The sequence below is a fragment of the Amphiprion ocellaris genome, chromosome 19, assembly GCF_022539595.1.
Source record: "Amphiprion ocellaris isolate individual 3 ecotype Okinawa chromosome 19, ASM2253959v1, whole genome shotgun sequence".
In the NCBI taxonomy this organism is placed as follows: domain Eukaryota; kingdom Metazoa; phylum Chordata; class Actinopteri; family Pomacentridae; genus Amphiprion; species Amphiprion ocellaris.
This window is the reverse complement of record NC_072784.1, coordinates 18,699,671-18,720,049: the sequence shown is the minus strand read 5'-3', so window position 1 is coordinate 18,720,049 and position 20,379 is coordinate 18,699,671. Positions and strand designations below refer to the sequence as shown.

Below are 20,379 nucleotides of genomic sequence, written 5' to 3'. Positions count from 1 at the left end.
CAAAAAATGTTTTAGGCAGCACCAAAATGATCACGTATTGAAGATAAATATTTTTTTAAACCAGTTTGTTAACTAGAGTTTCACTTACTAAAGCACAAAGGGCATTTTTGTTTGTCAAATAGTCAGAAATAACAGGAAATGCATAGATGTCTGCTTAATAAGGCGACATTGCCTTTACTGCAAGCAGACCCATCAAGCTTATTCTCCTGCAAAATCACTAGAAAAAAACCATGTGCCAAGAAAAGAGATTGAGGTGCTACCAAATTTGGTGTTTTGCAAAAACACCAAGTTAATAAAATAAGATTATTAGGAACATCATCTGTATCACCTTGAACTTGGAAGGCATTCAAATAAAAACATGACCAAATATGTCAAGTTTCTCAGTGGTTATGCACTTTTATTCAAAGTTTTAGGTCCCACCGTGGGTCCCATGGTAGTTAATACCAGGATCAGCTCATAATCCCTGAGAAGCCAGTATTGGGAATGAACTGTTCGAACCCTCCAGATACTGGAGAATAAACACCATAGTCATTTATAGCACAGTTCAAAGCAGTACAAAAAAAAAAAATAACATCCAGGTCGTTAAAAGCGTGTGTAAACCACAAAGGGGGGAAATTACATTCTAAGCATATACAATCACTACTTATTTAGACAACAGTACACAATACTGTAATTAGGATGTATAGCGTAACCCAATATGGGTGAGAGAAAACACAGAGGGAACCTCCATGTGGAAACACTGATGCTGCTTTCACCTCGCAGGTCTCAACAGTAACCAGAAAGTATTTTGTGTAAATACGGAACATTCATGTGGATAATAACAGTGAGGCTCATCAGTCTTTTGTGCAAACTATTATAGACTGTGGCTTGAGTTGCATGTGTGGTTGTTATTCCAATTCTGCTCATTCAAACTGCTTTTTTTTTTTTTTTGCTGTTTTGAGCTGGTAATTCTCTGCTGTTGGACCTGTTGAGGTGAGGAGCAAACATCAGCTCATTTGAAACACAGCTGTGCAATATTTAAACAACAATAAAAAGCTGATTGTAACCCCAAATCAAAATCTCTTCCACTCATTCCTTTTCCCTGATTGTAACAAATGCAAGGAGTGTTTTTAAATACATATAAAATGAATAGAAGATGAGATTTTGAGGGGTTATTATTATTTTTCTTTCGTTCGTTTGGACGCTAATCTGAAGTATGTCATTAAAAACTAGGTCGGTTCACCCAATAAAAATATCAAAAAAGGGAAAAAGTGCTTTGTCCTGAAATACCTCAGATTAGGTCACCAAAAGGATGCATTTGGAAATGTGCCAGCTCAAGTTGTGGTTAAAATAACACTGTTCACTAAAAGTACAACAAAATCTTCATATTAGAGCATTTGTCCGGAGTCATCTGAGTTAGAACTAAACAACAAAAAAGGCCAATTATATGTGATAAAAGCCACAAAGCCTTCAAACATAGACCTGAATGACTTTGCATTTTTTAAAAAGCGAAAAGTGTTAATTTAAAGCTGGCAAAAAAGGCTGGAATATATGACAATACATTCTATGAGAATTGCAGATACATTTACAAGCAACATATACATCACAAAGCCCAACTGATTGCCTGCAAAGCTAAACGGTGAAAGCAACTTCCTGTCGAGTAGAGTCCTCCACCCCGAGCGGGACGAGGCTCCGGCGTCGGACAGGAAAGGAATAAGTCCCGAGGCGGGCCGCACAGCAGCCCAGTAAAACTATTAAAGACCGTGCACCGCTGCAGCAAGAACACAGCGGAAACACGGTCTAATACCAAACACTGGTCCCCACGAGCCTTTCAGATACCGAGGCACGATGAGGGACGAGGATGAGAAAGGAGCGGTCGCCCTAGAAGGCAACCTGGGGAGGACACCACGGGGTGTCTGGGTACAGGAGACAGTGCACAGACTTGAACCTGGAAAACAGAGAGGAACGAGTTAGATTTATGTATATGACGCCCAAAATGTGTCTTGTAACCAAGCAGAACAACCCTTCACCTTGATGGGTCCTCCTCCACAGGGAAAGCCCCTTTCAAATTGATGATATTACTCTTGTTTTCAAACATCCCATAACTGAGTGTGATCTGGGAGAAGATAATAAAAAGTATGAACAACAGAGAAAAGAACAACTCTTCGACACAACATTTTGCCAACACTCCTTGTGAGCCTGTCACCTGCTTGTGAATCTCAGATCTTGACACTTGTTGCAGGTTTTCCAGGTGGGAGTGAAACAGGTTGCTGCGGGTCAGAGGGACCCCCAGAACCGACTCAATGATGTAGCCGATGGTGCAGTCGTCGGGCAGACGGATCTTTTCTGCCGTGTTCATGAAGTGACCACCACTGAAAAGGCATAAAAACAGACATGCGGTCAGAGCTGGGTGCTTCATTCTGGGGTATCTTTCATATAGATTTCAAAAGTTTGAGGTCACTTAGATATGTCCTAATTTTTGAAAGAAAAGCTTTTTTTTTCCAATGAAGATAAAATGAAATGAATCAGGAATACAGTCTAGACATTGTTAATGTAGTAAATGACTATTCTAGCTGGAAACGGCTGATTTTTAATGGAATATCTACATAGGGGTACAGAGGAACATTTCCAGCAACCATCACTCCTGTGTTCTAATGCTACATTGTGTTAGCTAATGGTGTTGAAAGGCTAATTGATGATTAGAAAACCCTTGTGCAGTTATGTTAGCACATGAATAAAAGTGTAAGTTTAATGGAAACCATGAAATTGTCTGCGTGATCCCAAACTTTTGAACGGTATCTACAAACATTGTAAAATGCTTTTGTTTTGGAAGGCAAACAAGCTTGTTTCTCAAAATATGATACGTTTTTGACTGAAATTGAGGCCTTTTTGCTATTTTCATCTTCAAAACGAAGGTGCAAATGTGAAATATTCACAGATTTGGAATATATATCTCACCTGGCCCATGGGCTCATCTTCAGTGCCAGACCCCGACTCACACAGAATCCAGCTCCTCCAGTAGCAAACCAGAAGTTGACTGGTTTCTATAACAGGAAGCAGAAAAGGTTGTTATGTCCAGTTCTATCTGAGAAGCAATCAGAAAGTGCGATGCTGAAATTTTGCAGGAATAAAAACAAGATCCTTACCATCTTATTGTCCCCCAGCCTCTCTGTGGCCTCTATGGGCCGGTCCAGGCTGGGTTTACCAATGTACATGTCCTGAGTGTGGGGGAACTGAGACAGGTGCTTCACCAGAGTCCGAACATTCACATAATTATCGTCATCTACATGACAGAACCACCTAAAAAGCAGAAGAGTTATTAGATCCACAGATATTCAGATAAACGAATCAATCAAAAATCTAAGTTGTAGCCATGCTTACTTTTTCCCAGACTCTATGAACTTGTCGTATTCCACCGCCATCTTGCAAGACAGAGCTTGTCGGCTATGAGCTGCAGAGCAGTTGGTGTTGATTGCATGACCCCCTGTGGGAGTGAGGAAACAAATGTGGAGTTATGGCATAAATCAAAAGTAGCTCTTTGTCTTTTATTTTGCATTTCATAGAAGCAAAACACTCAAAGCAGAATTTTTATAGCCTTTAAAATGTCATTGCTAATAAAATCAAAGTGCATCTCTGTTCATCGTATGAAATTCCCCCTTGTAAAACTTACCAGTTTTCTTTTTTAGCTCCTCATCCTCTCCGTCTGTGAAGATGTACGTCTGTAAACAAACAAAGAAAATCACAGATAAGATGACGTGGTCTCCAAATCCAAGAAATCAAAACCACTCTCGGGGCTGATCATGTGAGGTGCTCACACAATCACATTCAACAGAGTGTCCAAAGTCCCCTTTTAACTCACATCCAGCCGGTGTGATTAGAATCAATCAACGTGTCTTTTATGCAGTGGAAAACACATTGAGTTAAACAGCCCCCTGCTCCAATAAAGGCCTTTTGTGCTGCATTTTACTCTCTCCATGGCAACTATGCAGCCGCCCCGAAGCATCCCAGACAAACAACAAAGGAGGAGGCAGACTGTCCGCCTCCCACACACACCCCATTCATGTATCACATCCCCTGCCTGAGCCCCTCACCCTGCTGGACCTGCTGCCGGGCTTCAACATGTTTAATACGGCGAAAAACAGTTGCATAAAAACATTACAGTGAACACAGATGTGACAAACCACCTTCTCTTTGTGCTCGTGCCCGGTCGACTGTCAGCCTCGAAAGGTTAAAAGAATGAAACCGCAAGACTGCAGGCGCTTGCTGAATGTAGCAATTAGTCATAAAGGGAGTTAACAACAAAGGGCAGGAATGCACTTTTTAAAAGGAGCACGGAGAGATTAGACCCCTCTTTATGATAACTCACACCGAGCAGGTGCAAGCTGGTGATGATGAAAAGGCTGTCGGCCCCAGGCTTTGTAACCGCCAGTGGTCTGTTTACTCTTCGCTTTAGGTGAGGCAGCACCTGCCGAACGCCACGCTACCTTATCTGTGCCACGTGTCTCTACACGCCAGGCCACAGCGTCTTAACCCTCGCTGACAGAGCGCTTTGTATCATCTATAACCCTCATTCCTGCCAGTTCGCCAGCCTGCTGCCCGAGCAACCTCAGCCTGTGATCTGCATCCATAAACAGCGCATTGTCTTTGCAGGAATTAAAGGCCACATCAGTCTTTTTCTCCTCCTGCACAAAGCAAGGCTGCTCGAGCAGTTTGTGGAACAAATTCTGAACAGATGTTGCTCGACGCCGAGGCCATGAGGCGGTATTTGTTTAAGGAAAGGATGGTGGTTTCACTGGTGAGGGGATCAGAGGCTGGCGCTGTTTGCTTTAAAGCCCAGTGAATAGACAGCCTAATCACTGAGGCAGCTGCCAGAGCTGCCAGGGTACTGACAGAGAGCGAGGGGAGGGGAGGATGGAGGGTGGAGGAGCTGGGGTGGGAATCTCGCCGCTGATTAGTAAATCGAAAAACCGTGTGTGGCCATTCACCCCCTCTTCAACCCCCTGTCCTGCCTCCTCCTCATCCTCCCCCTGCCAGAGCCTCTTGAATAGAACAATGCTGTGAGTTTTCATGCTGGGTAAAGTCTCCACTGGGTAAATTCGGAATATGTTGCCAGCATTTGCATACAGCTGCAGGAGTTAACTAAAGAGAAACTCCTGGGGAAAGGTTTTTTTCTATCATTGTTTTTTAACTGAAACTTTAAAGAACAGTTACTTTCGGGGAATACTAATTCAACAAAAAAAAAAAAAAAGAGAGGGAGAGAGAAGAGATGATTGTGTGTGAAGCAGAGATAAGAGGCGAGAGGCCACGGGGGTGAGGAGAGGAGGGAGATGAGAGGGGGGGACGCTGCGCTCCCGACCACAGGAAGGCCTGGCACGGCCCTGTCGGAGCTGAACGTGGTGCCTGGCTGGCTGTCTCCAGCTCCACAGGAAGGAAGGGCACCGGGCTCCCTTCTTTTCCATCAGCTACCTCCACCCTGACTCCTTCCCCCTTCTGTCCCAGACATTCAAAGCATTTCAGCACTTTTTGTCAGGACTAATGATTTGTAAAGCAGCTCAGCGTAGTAAAAGATGAGATAAATGACACTCAAACACTGCAAAAAGCTGATTTCTAAAACAACAGGCACTGAATTTCCCTGTTGAATGACTACCACCCTCCCTTTCTCAACACTTATACTTCATACCAAACCATTTGATTAACTCAACTGCAGCGCCAAATGTTTTTTCTAAAGGCTAAAAGCACTCATTGTTGGAGTGCTGGCTAATTATCGTACTCCTCAAAGAGGAATGCATGGCACAGCACCATGAGGATGTCAGTGCCAGCTGTCCAGACACTAGAAAATAAATTTATGCTCCGATAAAAGCAGCTAATACGTGCAAGTTTTACTAATCAGTTTTGGGAAAAGGAGAAGAAGAAGGAGGCGGTCGAGTTCCTACAAACTTTCTCTTCAAAATTCACATGATTTGGATCCGGCAATTGTTGGCTCCAGAGGGTAGCTATCCTAACTGGTTGGATTTGCATAAAGTGCTATTTAGGCTCAAAGATTAAGAAGGCCACAAGCGTTATTGTGTCAACACGGCTACCACGGAGATTATCTGCCCTCCCTGATCTCACACAAGCGGCAGCAGATAGCAGCTCCATCTGCATACAGCTAAAGAAATCTCCCTTTGAGCACATAGAGAAGTAGAAAATCTACTTGCTTTTGTTGAAAACCTTCTATCTGCTGCTGCAATAGTCACCCACACTCCGCAGATGTTCATCAGCTGAGCGTGAGAATCAAACCTGAGCGGAGAATACAGCCATATGTACATGGTGGGAACTCGGAGCATCATATGGCTGGCATTAAGGCCGTCCTTTGTTCCGGCTCCCCCTGACCACCTGGCACCCTTCCTCCAGGAACTCCCTCTTGCATTGTGGTGCTCAGTCTGTCCTCTTTGTACGTGCAGCCACCCACCAGCTGCCTGCCTATCAGCCCTGCTGTTAGCTCCGCTGACTTACATCATCCAGTACAGTAATTGCAACCAATTAGCAGCAATCATTTGCATGTAAGCAGGTGTTTGCAGGGCACGGTTTGGTCATTAATGTGGCAGGTACACAGGTAATTCCAGTCTAATCATTACATGTGAGGGTTAAGTGACTGTGACAGGCTCTTCCCAAACTTTGAGATGAAAGAGGGAGGCAAGAATTTAAACCTGTGTATGACAGTGCCCGAGGCAAATTAAAGAGACTTCTGCAAAAGCACATGTGACACCTCTGCGTGTAGGATAAAATCATTTTGACTAGCCACTGTTTTCCCCTTGTCTTTGTGCACCCTTGGCTCTCAAGGACACATTTTCATACTCAGCGTGCCGCTTCCCAGCATAAACTTGCCTATAGATGCACCCCTTTGTCCCAGGCATCCCCTTTAACGAAGCCCCCGTTTTTCCCACCGTCCCTCCAGTAAGCTTGACCCAGACTCAGCTCCCACGTTCCCATGGAGAGAGAAGGGGAGACAAGGGGCTGGGAAAGCTTTTCTTCCCCCTTCAGAAAGACGCTTTGTTAGTCCTGGAAGGGGGACAGCGCTGGAGTCGGTGCTGTGAAGCATCCATTGCACCGGGGGCATTCACAGGGACACCCAAAAAGAGGGGAGGGATAATAGAGAGTGGGGGAAAAGAGAGAGAGGAGGGGGGGCTGGAAAAAAAAGGGGAAAGAAGGGGAGAAGAGGGAGTCCTGAAAGTGCTCCCTGCTCCGTTCTCAGGGACATCACTCAGAGGAGAATAAAAAGTGACAGAGCAGAGGAAATTCAGCTCCGGGGTTGTTTGGCTGTTTCAGTGTGTCATCTGGTGACAGGGGGAACAATGCAGGACTGTAAACTGCCATCACCTGCATGTGTACACTGGCTTATTGTTCAGCTCTGCAGCACACACTCAGCAGCAATATCAGCCCACAAATAAGCGCAGCAATCCTGATTTTCAGCTTCAGTGTTCCATACATTGATTATGCATGCAAAATAGATCAAACATGAACTGCATCAATAGTTAGTTCTGCACTCTTCCTTTACCTGTTGCATGTTTCTGGAGATCCATGTGTCCAGCAGCAGGTTGAGCCTGGACTGGTGGAACTTCTTGGTGGTCTTCACTGCGATGAAGATGTCATCCGCGCTGATGTCCTCGGCCGGAGGGGGGTCACCGTGGGACGCAGAGGAGCGTGCGGGCTTGTCCACCTCCCTCCTCCCGCGGGTCAGCTTGGTGAAGTACGCCGAGAATCCTTTCTTATCCTGTGCGCTCCCGGGCTGCGCGTCCTGCTCCGGCGCGCCGTCTTGGAGAGGCGAGCGCGCACCGGCGTCTCCGTCTCCGGTCGTCTGCTCGTCCACCTGAACCCGGTGATGCTGCACAGCGACCAGGAGCAGCAGCAGGCAGAGGCACGCCGTGCACGATACGGAAATGACAGTCTTTCCATTGTTTTTCAACATGATTAAACCAAAAAGAAAAAGCGACTAAAAACGAACTTCTAATGCAAAGTCCATGTGGTGTATGTGGATCTCAAGAAAACACAAAAGGATGAACGTAGGGTCCGTTTGAGTGCATAGCTGTGGAGCAAATGAGACAAATTGTAGGCGGGGGAATATATAAGCTTCCATGCTGGCCACGCCTCGAGGGAGGTCCTTGAAAGCAGCATGCCAGTCAGTGACGCACTAAAGGGGCGTGGTTGTAGCTGTGTGTGTGTGTGTGTGTGTATGTGTGTGCGTGCATGTGCATGTGCGTGTGTGTGTCTGTTTGGCTTTTAGAGATAATACAAGTAAAAGTTTGACCAAAGGACAACAAAAGTGCAGGTGATTATTAGGAAAGGTGCACCTAGAGGAGAACTGCATAGTTCCCAGCACCCAGTGATATAAAGTTTACTCTCCTGATTCGAATCTGAAACTAAAATCTCATTATTTTTTCCAAGGTGAAGCTATTTGAACCCACCAGAGTGTGAGCCGGGTTGGTTTGCCAGACAAACAGGCCCCATTGTTCCGCATCGACCTTGTGAGGACTCTAAACAGTTGGCCATTCCTGAACACTTGTTATTCAAATTCTGGCTCTCGCAACTGAGTGCCGTCTGGTGCCGGGACGCTGACCAAAAGACCTGGCTTCCATTTAGGCCGACATGCAGCTGGTCGAGCTTCGGTGACCCTCCCCGACTCCCAGCAACCGCCAGATCTGGACAGTTCGGCGTCCAACAAACGTCTGGTCAGCTGGAGGTCTAGAGTCTCCATTCTAATCATTCTGTGTCCAAATTTTGCTGACTTTCCCATGCTGACGATTCTGATCGCATGTGAATTCAACCCAAAAAGTCATTGTTGTCCACAGTGAGGTTCAATCACTTCCACTTGCAAGAGTACCATAAAAGCATCTTTCCAAAGATTTTGTACAACAACAAAAAAAAGTCATTTCCAATGCAGGTGTTTTACTCTGTCTAAGTGTGGGTGCTTGCAGAACATAAGTTACCTCTCTGCTTTGTTTCTCCTGACAAGGCCCTTTTGTGCACCTTTTAAAAGTGAGCACAGAAAGGCGTCTAAAAGAAAGTATAAGAAACCATGCAGAGAGGGTTGTCTCTGTGGCCTCCATTCTTCTTCAGTCAACCGCTTCTTTCTGCTGGGCTTGCGGGGCATTCGTCCCAGCTCGGAAGCTGTTTTTCTGGCCCTTTCGGATTTGCGAAAACAATGTCAGTTGTTAAAACGGCGAGAGAAAGACTGACGCTCCTCTATTAGCTCCGGCCTCTCCCTCCGTTCGCAGTTTATTTCAGGCTTTTGCTGTCCCGACTGACACGCTTTCTTGTTCCTTTTGAAATCCTCACCACACAGCTCTACCTCTTCCTCGACCTTCCCATCTCGCATTACTGCTGAATACCAGTCAGATTAAATCCTGTTTCTTCAGACAAGCCCGCTTCCTCACCACAGTGCCCACAGAGCCACAAATAAACACCACAATGTGCTTGATTTTCCCTCTGATTGTATCAGCATGTCGGGGGAATCTGGTGAAATTAAAGGGCTGCTATTTATAGCTCCTGCTTTTACAACGACGGATTCACAGGCGTCAGGTAAAGAATCCTAGAATGCAGTGTAACCAAAGTGTCACAGTATCCCACAATTGTCCAGAAGACATCACTGCAGCACTGATCTCTGCATCTCTTTTGTATCCCGTGACTCCACAAAAACCTGGAAACACATGTGCACACTCAGCGCTGTCAGCTATAACTCGATACTCTGCGCAGTGTGTATGGATCCAAGGTGCTGAAACAAAACACAACGTGGAAGACATTAGCTCGAAGCCACATCTTTCCTTTCGATTCATAATGTTTCCATTTATTTTACATTTCAGTCTGTTTAACATTCCTCTGGATGGTCCGCCAAATGTTTCTTGCCTTTTGAAGCTTTTGTTTATTAGGGAATAATACAGTCCCAGTCTTTCAAATTCAAAATGCTTCTATGCAAGGTCAGCTGTCTGAGTCTTAGACCTCCTGGACACAAAACTCAGAATCATGGAACATATTCTGAAAAACATATTTCTCCATTACCGCCCCTTTACATGAACTCATATCCACATCTTATTTTTTCATGAGTGCTTCAGGGCACCAGCATAAATGCAAAAAATACTTTAACTACACTTTAAAACATTAGTTGAATCAATTAACTCAACCTTAATGTAGTTTTTGCACTGATTAGCTTTTATCAAGTGTATATAAACTTTGAATAAATGGTTTAGAAACACCATAATTGAGGTATAGTTTACATAAAGGAGGAAGTTTACATACAGACATCTTGGGGGATATAATAAATGCACAGCATTTTTTTAAACAGCTATGCATCTCCTAATGATTACGTATCTACATTATGCTACAGTTAGGATATACTGTCATTTAATATAGAGGAGTGTGTCAAAAATCACTTAATTGTTCTTCTAAATGCTAAAAAGTGGGACTTAAAGTGAAGCGGTGCCAAGTTGGATTAATTTTACCTAAATTCTTCTTTAAATATGGAACTGACTCAACACATTACATCTCTAAAGAAAAAAAAGCCCCTAATTTGAAGAAAACACATTTAGTGAATGATTGCTGTGTGTCTTTATTACAGGTTACATAAAGTTCTGGCTCTGTTTTTCAAATTAATGTTAAGCATGAAGGTCCACCTCTGCCTAAGTGTGAACAAGGCTATAAAAAAAACCTATAAATGGAATGAAGCCACCCTGACAACCCTCTGAGGACCGGTGGTGAGAGCTGAGTGGTGGGATCAGTCTTCGCTCCTGTTTATTTTCCCATCATGGACACTCTACCTCTGATGGGATTACAGGTCACACCAGAAGCGAGAGCCAAGGGACCGGGCGTCCCTCCTCAGAACTCGGTTTCAGTTTCACTCCTCATGCAACATTAGAGGAGCCTCTCGGAGGGCCGAAGCTGAGAACGCTTCAGTTGCTCTTCGCTAAATATGACCCATTTTTATTGATCTTTGGGGAGAGTTCTCATAAGTCTGTAAGAAGCTCGTTCAGGTAAACATGATGAACTGATAAAACAGGGAAGACGACCTGATTCTTAGTTGAGATAAAGTTGGAATAATTCCATCATACATGAAATCTAGAAGCTATTTTCTGGTATCATGCTAGGGTGGAAGTTTTTAGATTTGTCACTCAAAAATATTAGTCTTGCACAAGAATGTCACTTCAGTAAAATTATATGGGCAGGTATTATCTATGATATGATAGAATCAGTAAATGTAATCGACAATAAATGTAAAATGTGCTTTTATTCTGTTAAAATTGAGGCAGTTTTTCAGATTTGACCAAAATTAACTACATTTTACTGCCCAATAGAACCAAAATATGCCCTTACAATTTTTTTAATGTGAGGTAAGTTTACTGATATTTGATTCTTTCAAAATGGCAAAGCTGGAACCAGGCCTAATTTTCCTTTCATGAAACATCAGCCCTGTCAAATCAGATCCCTTTTTGCATCTTCATTGTCTCACAGCAGCATGGACTTCTCTAAAAAATGTATGTACAAAACCACTTTTTTGTTAGTGGAAACAAGACATTCCCCGGACACTCCTCAGGTTTATATTTCCTCTTGGAGCTCGGTAAACTCAAGGGAGCTCTAAAAGCTGTTGACAAGTTATTTCCATATCATACAGTACATTTTGAGAGTTAGGAGGCTTTTTGTGTCCTAGAAAAGCCTCTGAAAAGAAAATGTTGAGGCAAATCACCATTTTCCCAGCCAGGACATTATTTTTGACTGTAGCTACCTTACTGGGACGTATGCTGGAAGGTTCAAGACAAAAAAAAAACTCGACACTGGAGCTTTTGTTGGACTGTTTATTGTTTGTTGTGTCCCCTGATAAGATTCTGTCGCTTTCTCATTTAGTGCAGTGGTGGTGCACATAATCTGATTTGTTTATCTTTGCAAGACATAATGTGTAAAGAGTTTGTAACCACCATGTAAGAGCTGGATACTTTTTTTTTGTCTGATGCGTCAGTAGCATTTCTTGGATAAATAAATAGCACTCAGAGCTGAGGGAGATTTTTGCTGCAGAGCAGAAAGCCCCAACTCTGCAGATCCAATAAAAACAGGAAACTCACGGCTGGTGGCTGATTTTAAAGTGACCCCTGCAAACCCCCGTCATATTTGTTCCCTTTCACGCTCCCCCTCTCCACAAACCGGGCGAACGCAAGCTATTTGCATAACTGTTCAGACCTGCTCGTCACCCCCTGCTCCTGCCCTACTTCCACTCCGTCAGCCTAATGTTTCCCAGCACTCTCTCTTTGTGCCGGCTCTCGTTGTTCTGGGAACATCAAATGATCAACACTCTAAATTGGGAAGACTCTTGTCTAGTCTAGTCTGGTCTTCGGCCTCTTAACCGAGACAGAAATGCATTTAGTGGGACGGCCCACATTATGAATGATGAGACATGGTTTCCTCAGCAGTGTTACAGGGGGGTGGCTTCATGCTGTAGATCAGGGAGAGGTGCAGAGATATGATCTGTGTGTGTGGAAGAATGGGGGCTGTGGGATGTGATACTGTGGAAATGACAGGACGGTCTGATGTGTCAGACTCTCACGGGACAACAGGCAGATCGGAGAGAGGCTCCAGTGGGAAAGCGCTGAGGTTTCAGTCCGAAAGTGTTGTGTGGGTGTTGCTCACATTGTGTTATTTCTCTTTTTTTTTTTTCCAGAAGGAGATCTGAAGGGCTACAGACTTGTGGGTTTAGTGGTTACAGCCTCAGTGAAAATGACTTGTAATGTTTTAGAATAGGACCCAACAGGGAGATGTTAAGCACAAAAAGACTGTCGCATACATGTTTGGCTAAAACAAGTTTCTGAGAATGAGCTATTGCGTTTCCCCTAAAGTGAGCATGTGTATTTTTTCCTTTGCGGTGACATATAGGTGTAAACATGAGGGGGTGTAGCTCAGTGGTAGAGCATTTGACTGCAGATCAAGAGGTCTCCGGTTCAAATCCGGATGCCCCCTGACTTTATACAGGAGACAGATATCAATACGAGTCGCTTCAGTGGAAAATAAGCTGTTAAACAAGAAACTTTGATCAGTTTTAACTCAGAATTAATGATGATCCTCTTATGTGCTGGTGTAGAGCTAAAAAAAAAGTTACAAAACATGTATGAGTAAGAAGTTACGGGACTTTATATTGACCATTGTGCAGAGGAGTCGGGAAAAGTAACACTAGCAAAGATAAGATAAGAGGAAACTACAATAAACCAAAGTAATCATTGATAGATGAATGTAGGTCTCCATTCTGGTCGAAAACAACTGATCACCCCTAAAGCAGGTGATAAAAGGGCAAAATGCATTAATAGTCACTGCAAAAAGCTTCTGCAGTAAGACTTTTGTGATTCCCTCATTTGTGCTACAAGTAGTCATAAGATCTAGTAAAGCGCCTTTAGGACCTCACACTTCAGAGCGTCCTGTTACTCGATCCGTTACCCAAACCTCCGCTACCTCTCCTTCCTGGGCCTCGGGGCTTTGTGGTGTTTCTCTGCAGGCAGAAAGGAAACTACCGCTAATATCAGGAAAAAGCTTGATCTGTTTCACAATACTCACGTCTGATACTGCAAAACCCCACACAGAACGATGACAGACGCTCAATCATCTCCACCGTACCCCACATCTGTTGCTATTTAGGACTTTAATGAATGTTTGCTCTGCATCCAGACGTCTATTAGTAACTACAAAGAATAATTACCCCCTCTTTCAGTTTCAGATTTCAACCTTTTACTTGTTGTTTTTACGTCTCGTGTGGATTCTAGCTCATGTTTTTGTAATGCGGAGTGAGTAAAGTTCAGTCATGGCTTATTGTTTACCAGGAGGGCGCTCCACAGGGAGCAGTGTGATATACAGCAACAGGAGAGGCAGGACAAATTAAGGAGCCGTGACAATGAAACGCAGATGTGACTGAGGGGCAGTCAAATTACTTCACTGCCATGTGAAAACAGCGAGAGACAATGCGGAGAATGCCAGCTTAATTGTCGAAGACAGTTGAGTAATTGGTCGAAAATACGATAGCAAATTTTTTTACTTTTCTCTGTAAATGTAAGGAGACAATAAAGCATCAAACTCTTAATGGGCTTCTATCTTTAAAAGCCCAGTGTCCAAGATTGAGAGGCATCTCTGAGAGTGATGAAGGAGCAGACACTCCTTGCTTCATACTTTTGAAAAATTCAACAAATACTGTACAAAAGGCGTCTCTAGAGCCAGTGTTTGGTTTGACTGTTCTACACTATATGGTGATGCAACTTGGCTGACACCATGAGGAAATAAAATGCTTATTCTAAGGTAACAATAACACAATAATTCTTATTTTCAGGTGATTACACACTGATGGAAATATAATTATGCATAATATATTGCTTTCTGCCCTCAGATCACTTTCAATTCTATGCACTGGACCTTTAAAGCAGCTTTTTTACATGCTGGAAAATGCACGTCTGCATTTTTTCCTGGTTAGAGCAATCTAATGCATAAGAAGTGAATTTCAAGCTATGGCAAGCAGGCAGTTAGCTTAGCTTAGCATCAACAGCTAGCCTGGTTCCATCCAAAAACAATAAAATCAACTCAAACTGAACTAATTATCACATTTAATAACCCATAAAACTATGTAGAGTTCTATGCTGGACTGTTTCAAGCTGGTATTCAGAGAAGATTATGCAAAGTTACTGATCAGACCCAAGGCACAGGCTGAGCAATTTATGAATTTTAGCATGGATAAAACAAATGAGAGTTCAACTACTCCAGTAAAGCCACATCAATATGTTGTGGGGTTTCAGTTTCTGTGTGATCTCTCATCATTTTCCCAGCTATTTAAGCTCTTGTAGTTCAATAATCTGTTAATTGCTATTAATATCTGGGAATCTGTGTTAAATGACAGCAGAAGGACTCTGCATTAACTGATGAAGCCTAATAAGGCCAAGTAGGGGTTGGCCTAACCCTAAACCTCTGCATTTTTACCAGGTTAGAGCAATCTCATGCATAAGCAGTGAATTTGAAGCCATGGCAAGCAGTCAGTTAGCTTAGCTTAGCATCAACAGCTAGCCTGGTTCTATCCAAAAACAATAAAATCAACTCAAATTGAACTTATCACATTTGATAACCCAAAAACTATATAAAGTTATGTGTTGGACTGTTTAAAGCCGCCACCCGAGAAGATTCCACCATGTTATTGATCAGGCGTAAGACGTAGTCTGTAAAATTAGTAATTGATGAATTTTAGTATGGATAAAACAAATGAGACATGTAATGTTTAACCATTGATTTAAAGCCACATTAATATGTTGTCAGGGGTTTCAATTTCTGTGTGATCGCTCATCATTTTCCCAGCTATTTAAGCTCTTTTATTTTAATAATCTGTTAATTGCTATTAATATCCGTAAGTCGGTGTTAAATGACAGCAGGAGGACTCTACATTAACGGATGAAGCCTAATAAGGCCAAGTAGGGGTTGCCACATGGCATACATTGAATATGCCACCTGTCAGGAAAACCAGCATCGTTACAGACTTCACACATCAACACACACCTTCTTCCCAGACTGTCCACCCTGGTCAGTTGAGGGAATCTGTTCTGTTTGTTACTGGGATTAATCTCTGGCACCATCCTTAGTTCAACTGCAGCCAAGAAACAAGAGCAGCTTCTATCCCACAGGGCAGCGGTTTATCTCTTGTCATGGGTCCAACTGGGCTGATCCTCTCATATTAAATGGATTAGCAGAGGCCTTGCTCATGAAAAGAAAAGGGATTTACCATGTTGGCATTTTATTTTAACAGTAAATGTAAATCATGCAGTCATTCGAAATCAACTCTTTAACCTGTGCACCACTTTAAAATGAGAGAAGCATGAATGTTTTTCTTCATTATTTAGCATTTGTCACGTAAAGTGTCAGAAACATGATTCTTAACCGACCTCCCTGAGTATCGGCCTTGTTTGGCTCTTGTAGTGTCCGTGGGAAACTGTGGCATTAGTGCTGGTTACAAGCCATTTGATTTCCCATGGGAGACATCCATGACAGAAACAGGTTAGTTTGGGACCCAAATGCTGCGTGGCATGACTGGGTTAGAATAGATCATGTTGCAGATATCAGGAAAAATCACATGAAGGGTATACGGTTTGCCCTGAACAACAACGTCACTCCAAACATTTTTTCTTCCCCAGACGTCTACTGCTTTTTTTTGTACGCTGCACAAATACAAACCAAGAATTCCTCAAGTGATCATTCCCACTTCTGGAAGGCTGCACTTCAAACACAGACACTGTGAGATCTCTGCCAGTCTTAGACTAGATGGATGGCAGGTGCTCCTCCCTGCATGTACTCTTTGTATTAATCTCCTTGTGAAGACAGCCGACCCCTCACCCTCACCAGCTTCCATACAGGCGCCACACTAATCACACTGTTTAATGGGAGGCCGTCTGTGGCCGAGCGCTCGCTCCAGCCCAGATGTGAGGAGATCAGGCTGGGCACAAACAGGCCTGACCCTGGATCAGCCCTGAGTCCCTGCTGCAGGACCAGGCTGTGGACTGTCAAGCTTGTGTCAGTCTATGGAGTGCAGCCTTAACATGGATCTTCACGACGATGTTGCTGCAATCAGGAGGTTGTTCTTAATTGGCATAAAACATTAAGCATATGTTTTGTTTTTGGTCTTCTTCGATGAAATTAATGGAAGTAGTCCTTTAAAGTCTGTTCAGAAGTGTGCTTTGTTTACTGCTGCTTCACATTATGACCTTTACTGTGCAGAATGATGTGCACAGTTTGGCAAGTTCATCTGTGCTCAACATTAATCTCAGGATAAGAACTGACTTTGAAACAACTGCAAGTCAATCATGATCTGGTATGAAAACCTCCACATGTGTGATTAAACACTCAGTGAAGTAGGGGGCGTCTTATGTCCAACTTTCTTTGTTAAAGACAACATTTACACATTTCCAGACAACATTTTTAATGAGGTGATCAAGTTTTATTTTGTGGAACACAAAATGCCAAGCATATGTAAATTATTATGAAAGCTGAACCGCATTACTGCACATAAAACATTATATTGCAGTAATTTTGACCACCCACATTGGAGTTCTTTGAAATGCCTCTTCAATCACAACTTTCTCACTGCATTGTTAACAAGGAGAGGAGAGAGAGAGAAAACAAGAGTGATGAAAGCCTGAAAGACGGGGGAGAGGAGTTTTCTGGAAACTCTTTAAGTTGTAATTTTTAAGTGAATTACATTGGAATCTTTATTTGGTGATAAACTTGACTTGACAGCATTTGATGACAAACTGCTAGATGGTATAATGTGTTAATAGAACATAGAATGTTAATGATGTTGTAGTTAAAAAGCACAATGTAACAGTTTGCGTCAGTCTTTTAAAAGTATACGACAACTTCTAATGAAATGATGCTCAACCAACAGGATTTCGGGATTTTCAGTGTTATGTACTTAATTGCAATCATTTAATTAAGCTGACAAACTTTTAAAATGAAGTTGCTCTCATGTTGAGTAGGGAGGGGAGTAAACCTGACATTGTGACATCAATGTGAATAAAATTTACGACAATTATATTGAGCTACCTCAACCTGAAATCTGTTTAAAATCAATGTATGCAGACATTTGATTTAAAATTACACAGAATATTAAGTTGATGCAACATAATTATGTCAGCCCATCCATCCATCCACTATCTATACACCACTTAATCCTCATTAGGGTCGTGGGGGGTCTGGAGTCTATCCCAGCTGACTTAGGGTAAAGGCAGGAAACACCCTGAACAGGTCGCCAGTCTACCAAATGAATATAATTAATTGTGCAATCATGCATTTAATTAAGTGGTGGGAATCTGTCCCTTTAATTTATTTTTAGAGTGTATGACACTGAATAAATGAACTACAAAGGCTAATGTGTTTAAAACAAACAAATCTATCCACATTACTGGGAACAGTGCAGAATGATAAGTTTTTATGTACCTCAATTAAAAGGTTAAAACCAAAAAATTGTCAGGATCCCTGCTCCAGCCCCTGATTTGTTGACAGTCTCTCCTCCTTCTTGCCTCAGTATGTGTCTGACTGAGCAGCCACTGAATCAGCACCAGTTCAAGACCCCTGTGCAGCTATGGTTACCTGCCTCTGATTACACTCCTCTGCATAAAACCCCAGACACATTGGACTCTACTACCTGTTTCTTACCTCTCTGCATTACTCTGACCCTGTCCTCTGCCTCATGGATTCCTACATACCGCCTTCCCTGATCCCGCAGTTAAGTTTTCCTAGTCTTTTGCATTGAATTTGGCTGTGTCCTGTTTCATTATTTCCCTTATTTCAGTCTGTTCTTGTGTGTTTCTGCTGCAGCTGCAGTGTCTACAGTACATCCAGTAACCATAACAACCACCTAGACCTACAACCCAGAGTCTACAAGACAGTTTGTGTAAAAGGCTATTATTAATTATGAACTTCTTAATGTTGTTTTACTGTCAATAGTTTAAAGTCTATAAATATTATACAATCAGAGATTGGATCTTTTTGTGAAATTGACATGGGTATTTGTTTTTGTACTTTTTTGTGGCACTCTGTTCCATGTTGAGTATAATAAGCCATATAAATAACAAACTTTTGATATAATGTATGTTTTGTACATTAGTAATTCATTTTATGCATAATTTTAATTTATTTTTGGTAATAAATTAATTTAAGCAACAGAAAATCTGAGGCGCCACTTGGGAGCCAAAAGAGCCGAATCTTTTTAGTGAGCCGAACCATAAAAATAAATTCCCATCGCTGCTGCCCTGCCTCTTAGCTCCTCCAGTAATTTGGCTTCCTTTTGAGATTCTTAGCTCTGTGGCTTAGTTCCATATATGTTGTGTTTTCCTTTGTCACCCACAGACAAAGTGTGTGACAGAAATTAAATAAGACTGAGATGATACTGCAACAGATGAAGGTAAAACACAATTACGTTAAAAGTACAGAATAAAAAAGTTAAAATGAAGTTGTTTTTTGACATCTTGAATTCAACACGGTTACATTTCTCCCACCAGGTTTCCATCATTCTTGGTCATGTGAGCTACAGTGAGATGCCTCTGCTAAGACTGACATGGATCCGCTATGATTAAAGTCTGTGTACTCCATTCACTGAGGCAGGATTGAGGCCACACTTACTCGCTGGCCCTTTCCCACAACCTCCAGGCACCTTGGAGGAAGTCATCCATGCATAACTGTGCTCCTTAATCAAAGGCTGAATGTAGAAGTTGTCCCAGAGGTTGGCTGCTGCAAGTGCGGCATTAGCAAAGCACATGCTCTCCTTTCACCGGCAAACAATGCTGCCCATTGTGTCGGGCCTCAAGCGTCTATTTTGATTTAAAGAAGGGGGACCTCATGAGCAGACAGACAGTGATGAGAGACCAACAGGAACAACACACAGGATACGTTCAGGACCGCACGCCGCTAGCAAATTAACAAGTCTCGGGTGTCAGCATCATCCTCCAGCTGAAACACTCCTCACGGTTTACTGCAAAATAACACAAAACAACCACAAGTCAAAAACATCTGATATCACAGAAGATTTGATCAGCGGCATAGTTTCTGACAGGTTGAATTTATCTGTGTTTTTAACGGATCTAACAGACTGTCAAAATAGAAGCTTACTGTGATAAATGGATGAGATCCCTTTACGCTGATAATAGCATTAGACCAGTCATTAGTGTGAGGAAGCCTCACACACAGGACAGCCATGCAGACCAATAAATGTAAGGAAATGTCATAAATGTTCATTCAGTTGTGACATTTAACCTTTTTCTTTCTAATTCTGTTGTCTGTTGGTGAAGATAATATCTTAAACATAAGTGAGATCTGCAACTTGATCCCACCTCCTCTGGCCTCTGTCCTCTGGTCTTATTAATAGCAGTGACCCATCTTTAAATAGGACATTGTTTTGTCTATTGTCTTTCTATCTCTGTGCTGTCCTGATCACTGATGCTGAAGCAGTGCAGTAAACATCCTCTGACCCCGCCAGCCCACCGCTCCCATTGAAAAACTCACTGTTCTTAATCCTCAGTTGCATTACGAAACCCTCGGTGTGTTAAGAATGTGCAAGAACAAAGAGGCCAATATGCTTTCTGATTTAAAACATATCTGTTTTTAGTACATAAAAATGAAGGAGGACTTGAAGCTATAAATGAAATTTTTTTGTCTAACGTATTGAATGACAGTGTAACAGAAGTTGCTCACAGACATGAACCTATAGAAAATATGCAGCTCCTTGTGGCTTTGCAGAACTTTATAGCCAGTTTCAGTTCATTGTTGAGGTGGTTTTGCAACAGGTAGCTGTTTCACTTAACAAGCTCAAACTACTCTTTGCCCACTTTCTTTTCAGCACCAAATAGCAGACAGACAGAATTACACATTAGCTGG

The 20,379-nt window shown here is 42.6% G+C and overlaps 1 protein-coding gene and 1 non-coding gene across 2 annotated transcripts; one reads left to right on the top strand and one right to left on the bottom strand.

The window, feature by feature from the left end:
* Window positions 1–371: 371 nt before the first annotated feature.
* lfng (LFNG O-fucosylpeptide 3-beta-N-acetylglucosaminyltransferase) lies at window positions 372–8,065 on the bottom strand. Its single transcript, XM_023289962.3, has 8 exons — window positions 7,517–8,065; window positions 3,650–3,698; window positions 3,361–3,463; window positions 3,126–3,279; window positions 2,938–3,023; window positions 2,186–2,351; window positions 2,010–2,095; window positions 372–1,927 (listed from the first exon to the last, which is right to left on the bottom strand). The coding sequence occupies exons 1-8, from the start codon at window positions 7,925–7,927 to the stop codon at window positions 1,861–1,863; spliced, it is 1,122 nt and encodes a 373-aa protein (XP_023145730.1). The 5' UTR covers window positions 7,928–8,065; the 3' UTR covers window positions 372–1,860.
* Window positions 8,066–12,882: 4,817 nt separating this feature from the next.
* Window positions 12,883–12,954, top strand: trnac-gca (transfer RNA cysteine (anticodon GCA)). The gene has a single exon. It is a non-coding gene; the product is annotated as a tRNA-Cys (tRNA).
* The last annotated feature ends 7,425 nt before the right edge of the window (window positions 12,955–20,379 follow it).

Excerpts from the sequence above, each read along its gene's own strand:
- lfng (XM_023289962.3), bottom strand. The coding sequence starts at position 7,927 with ATGTTGAAAAACAATGGAAAGACTGTCATTTCCGTATCGTGCACGGCG. Across the intron at positions 3,699-7,516 it reads TCTCCAGAAACATGCAACAG|ACGTACATCTTCACAGACGG; the intron begins GTAAAGGAAGAG and ends GTTTGTTTACAG. Across the intron at positions 3,280-3,360 it reads TTCATAGAGTCTGGGAAAAA|GTGGTTCTGTCATGTAGATG; the intron begins GTAAGCATGGCT and ends TCTGCTTTTTAG.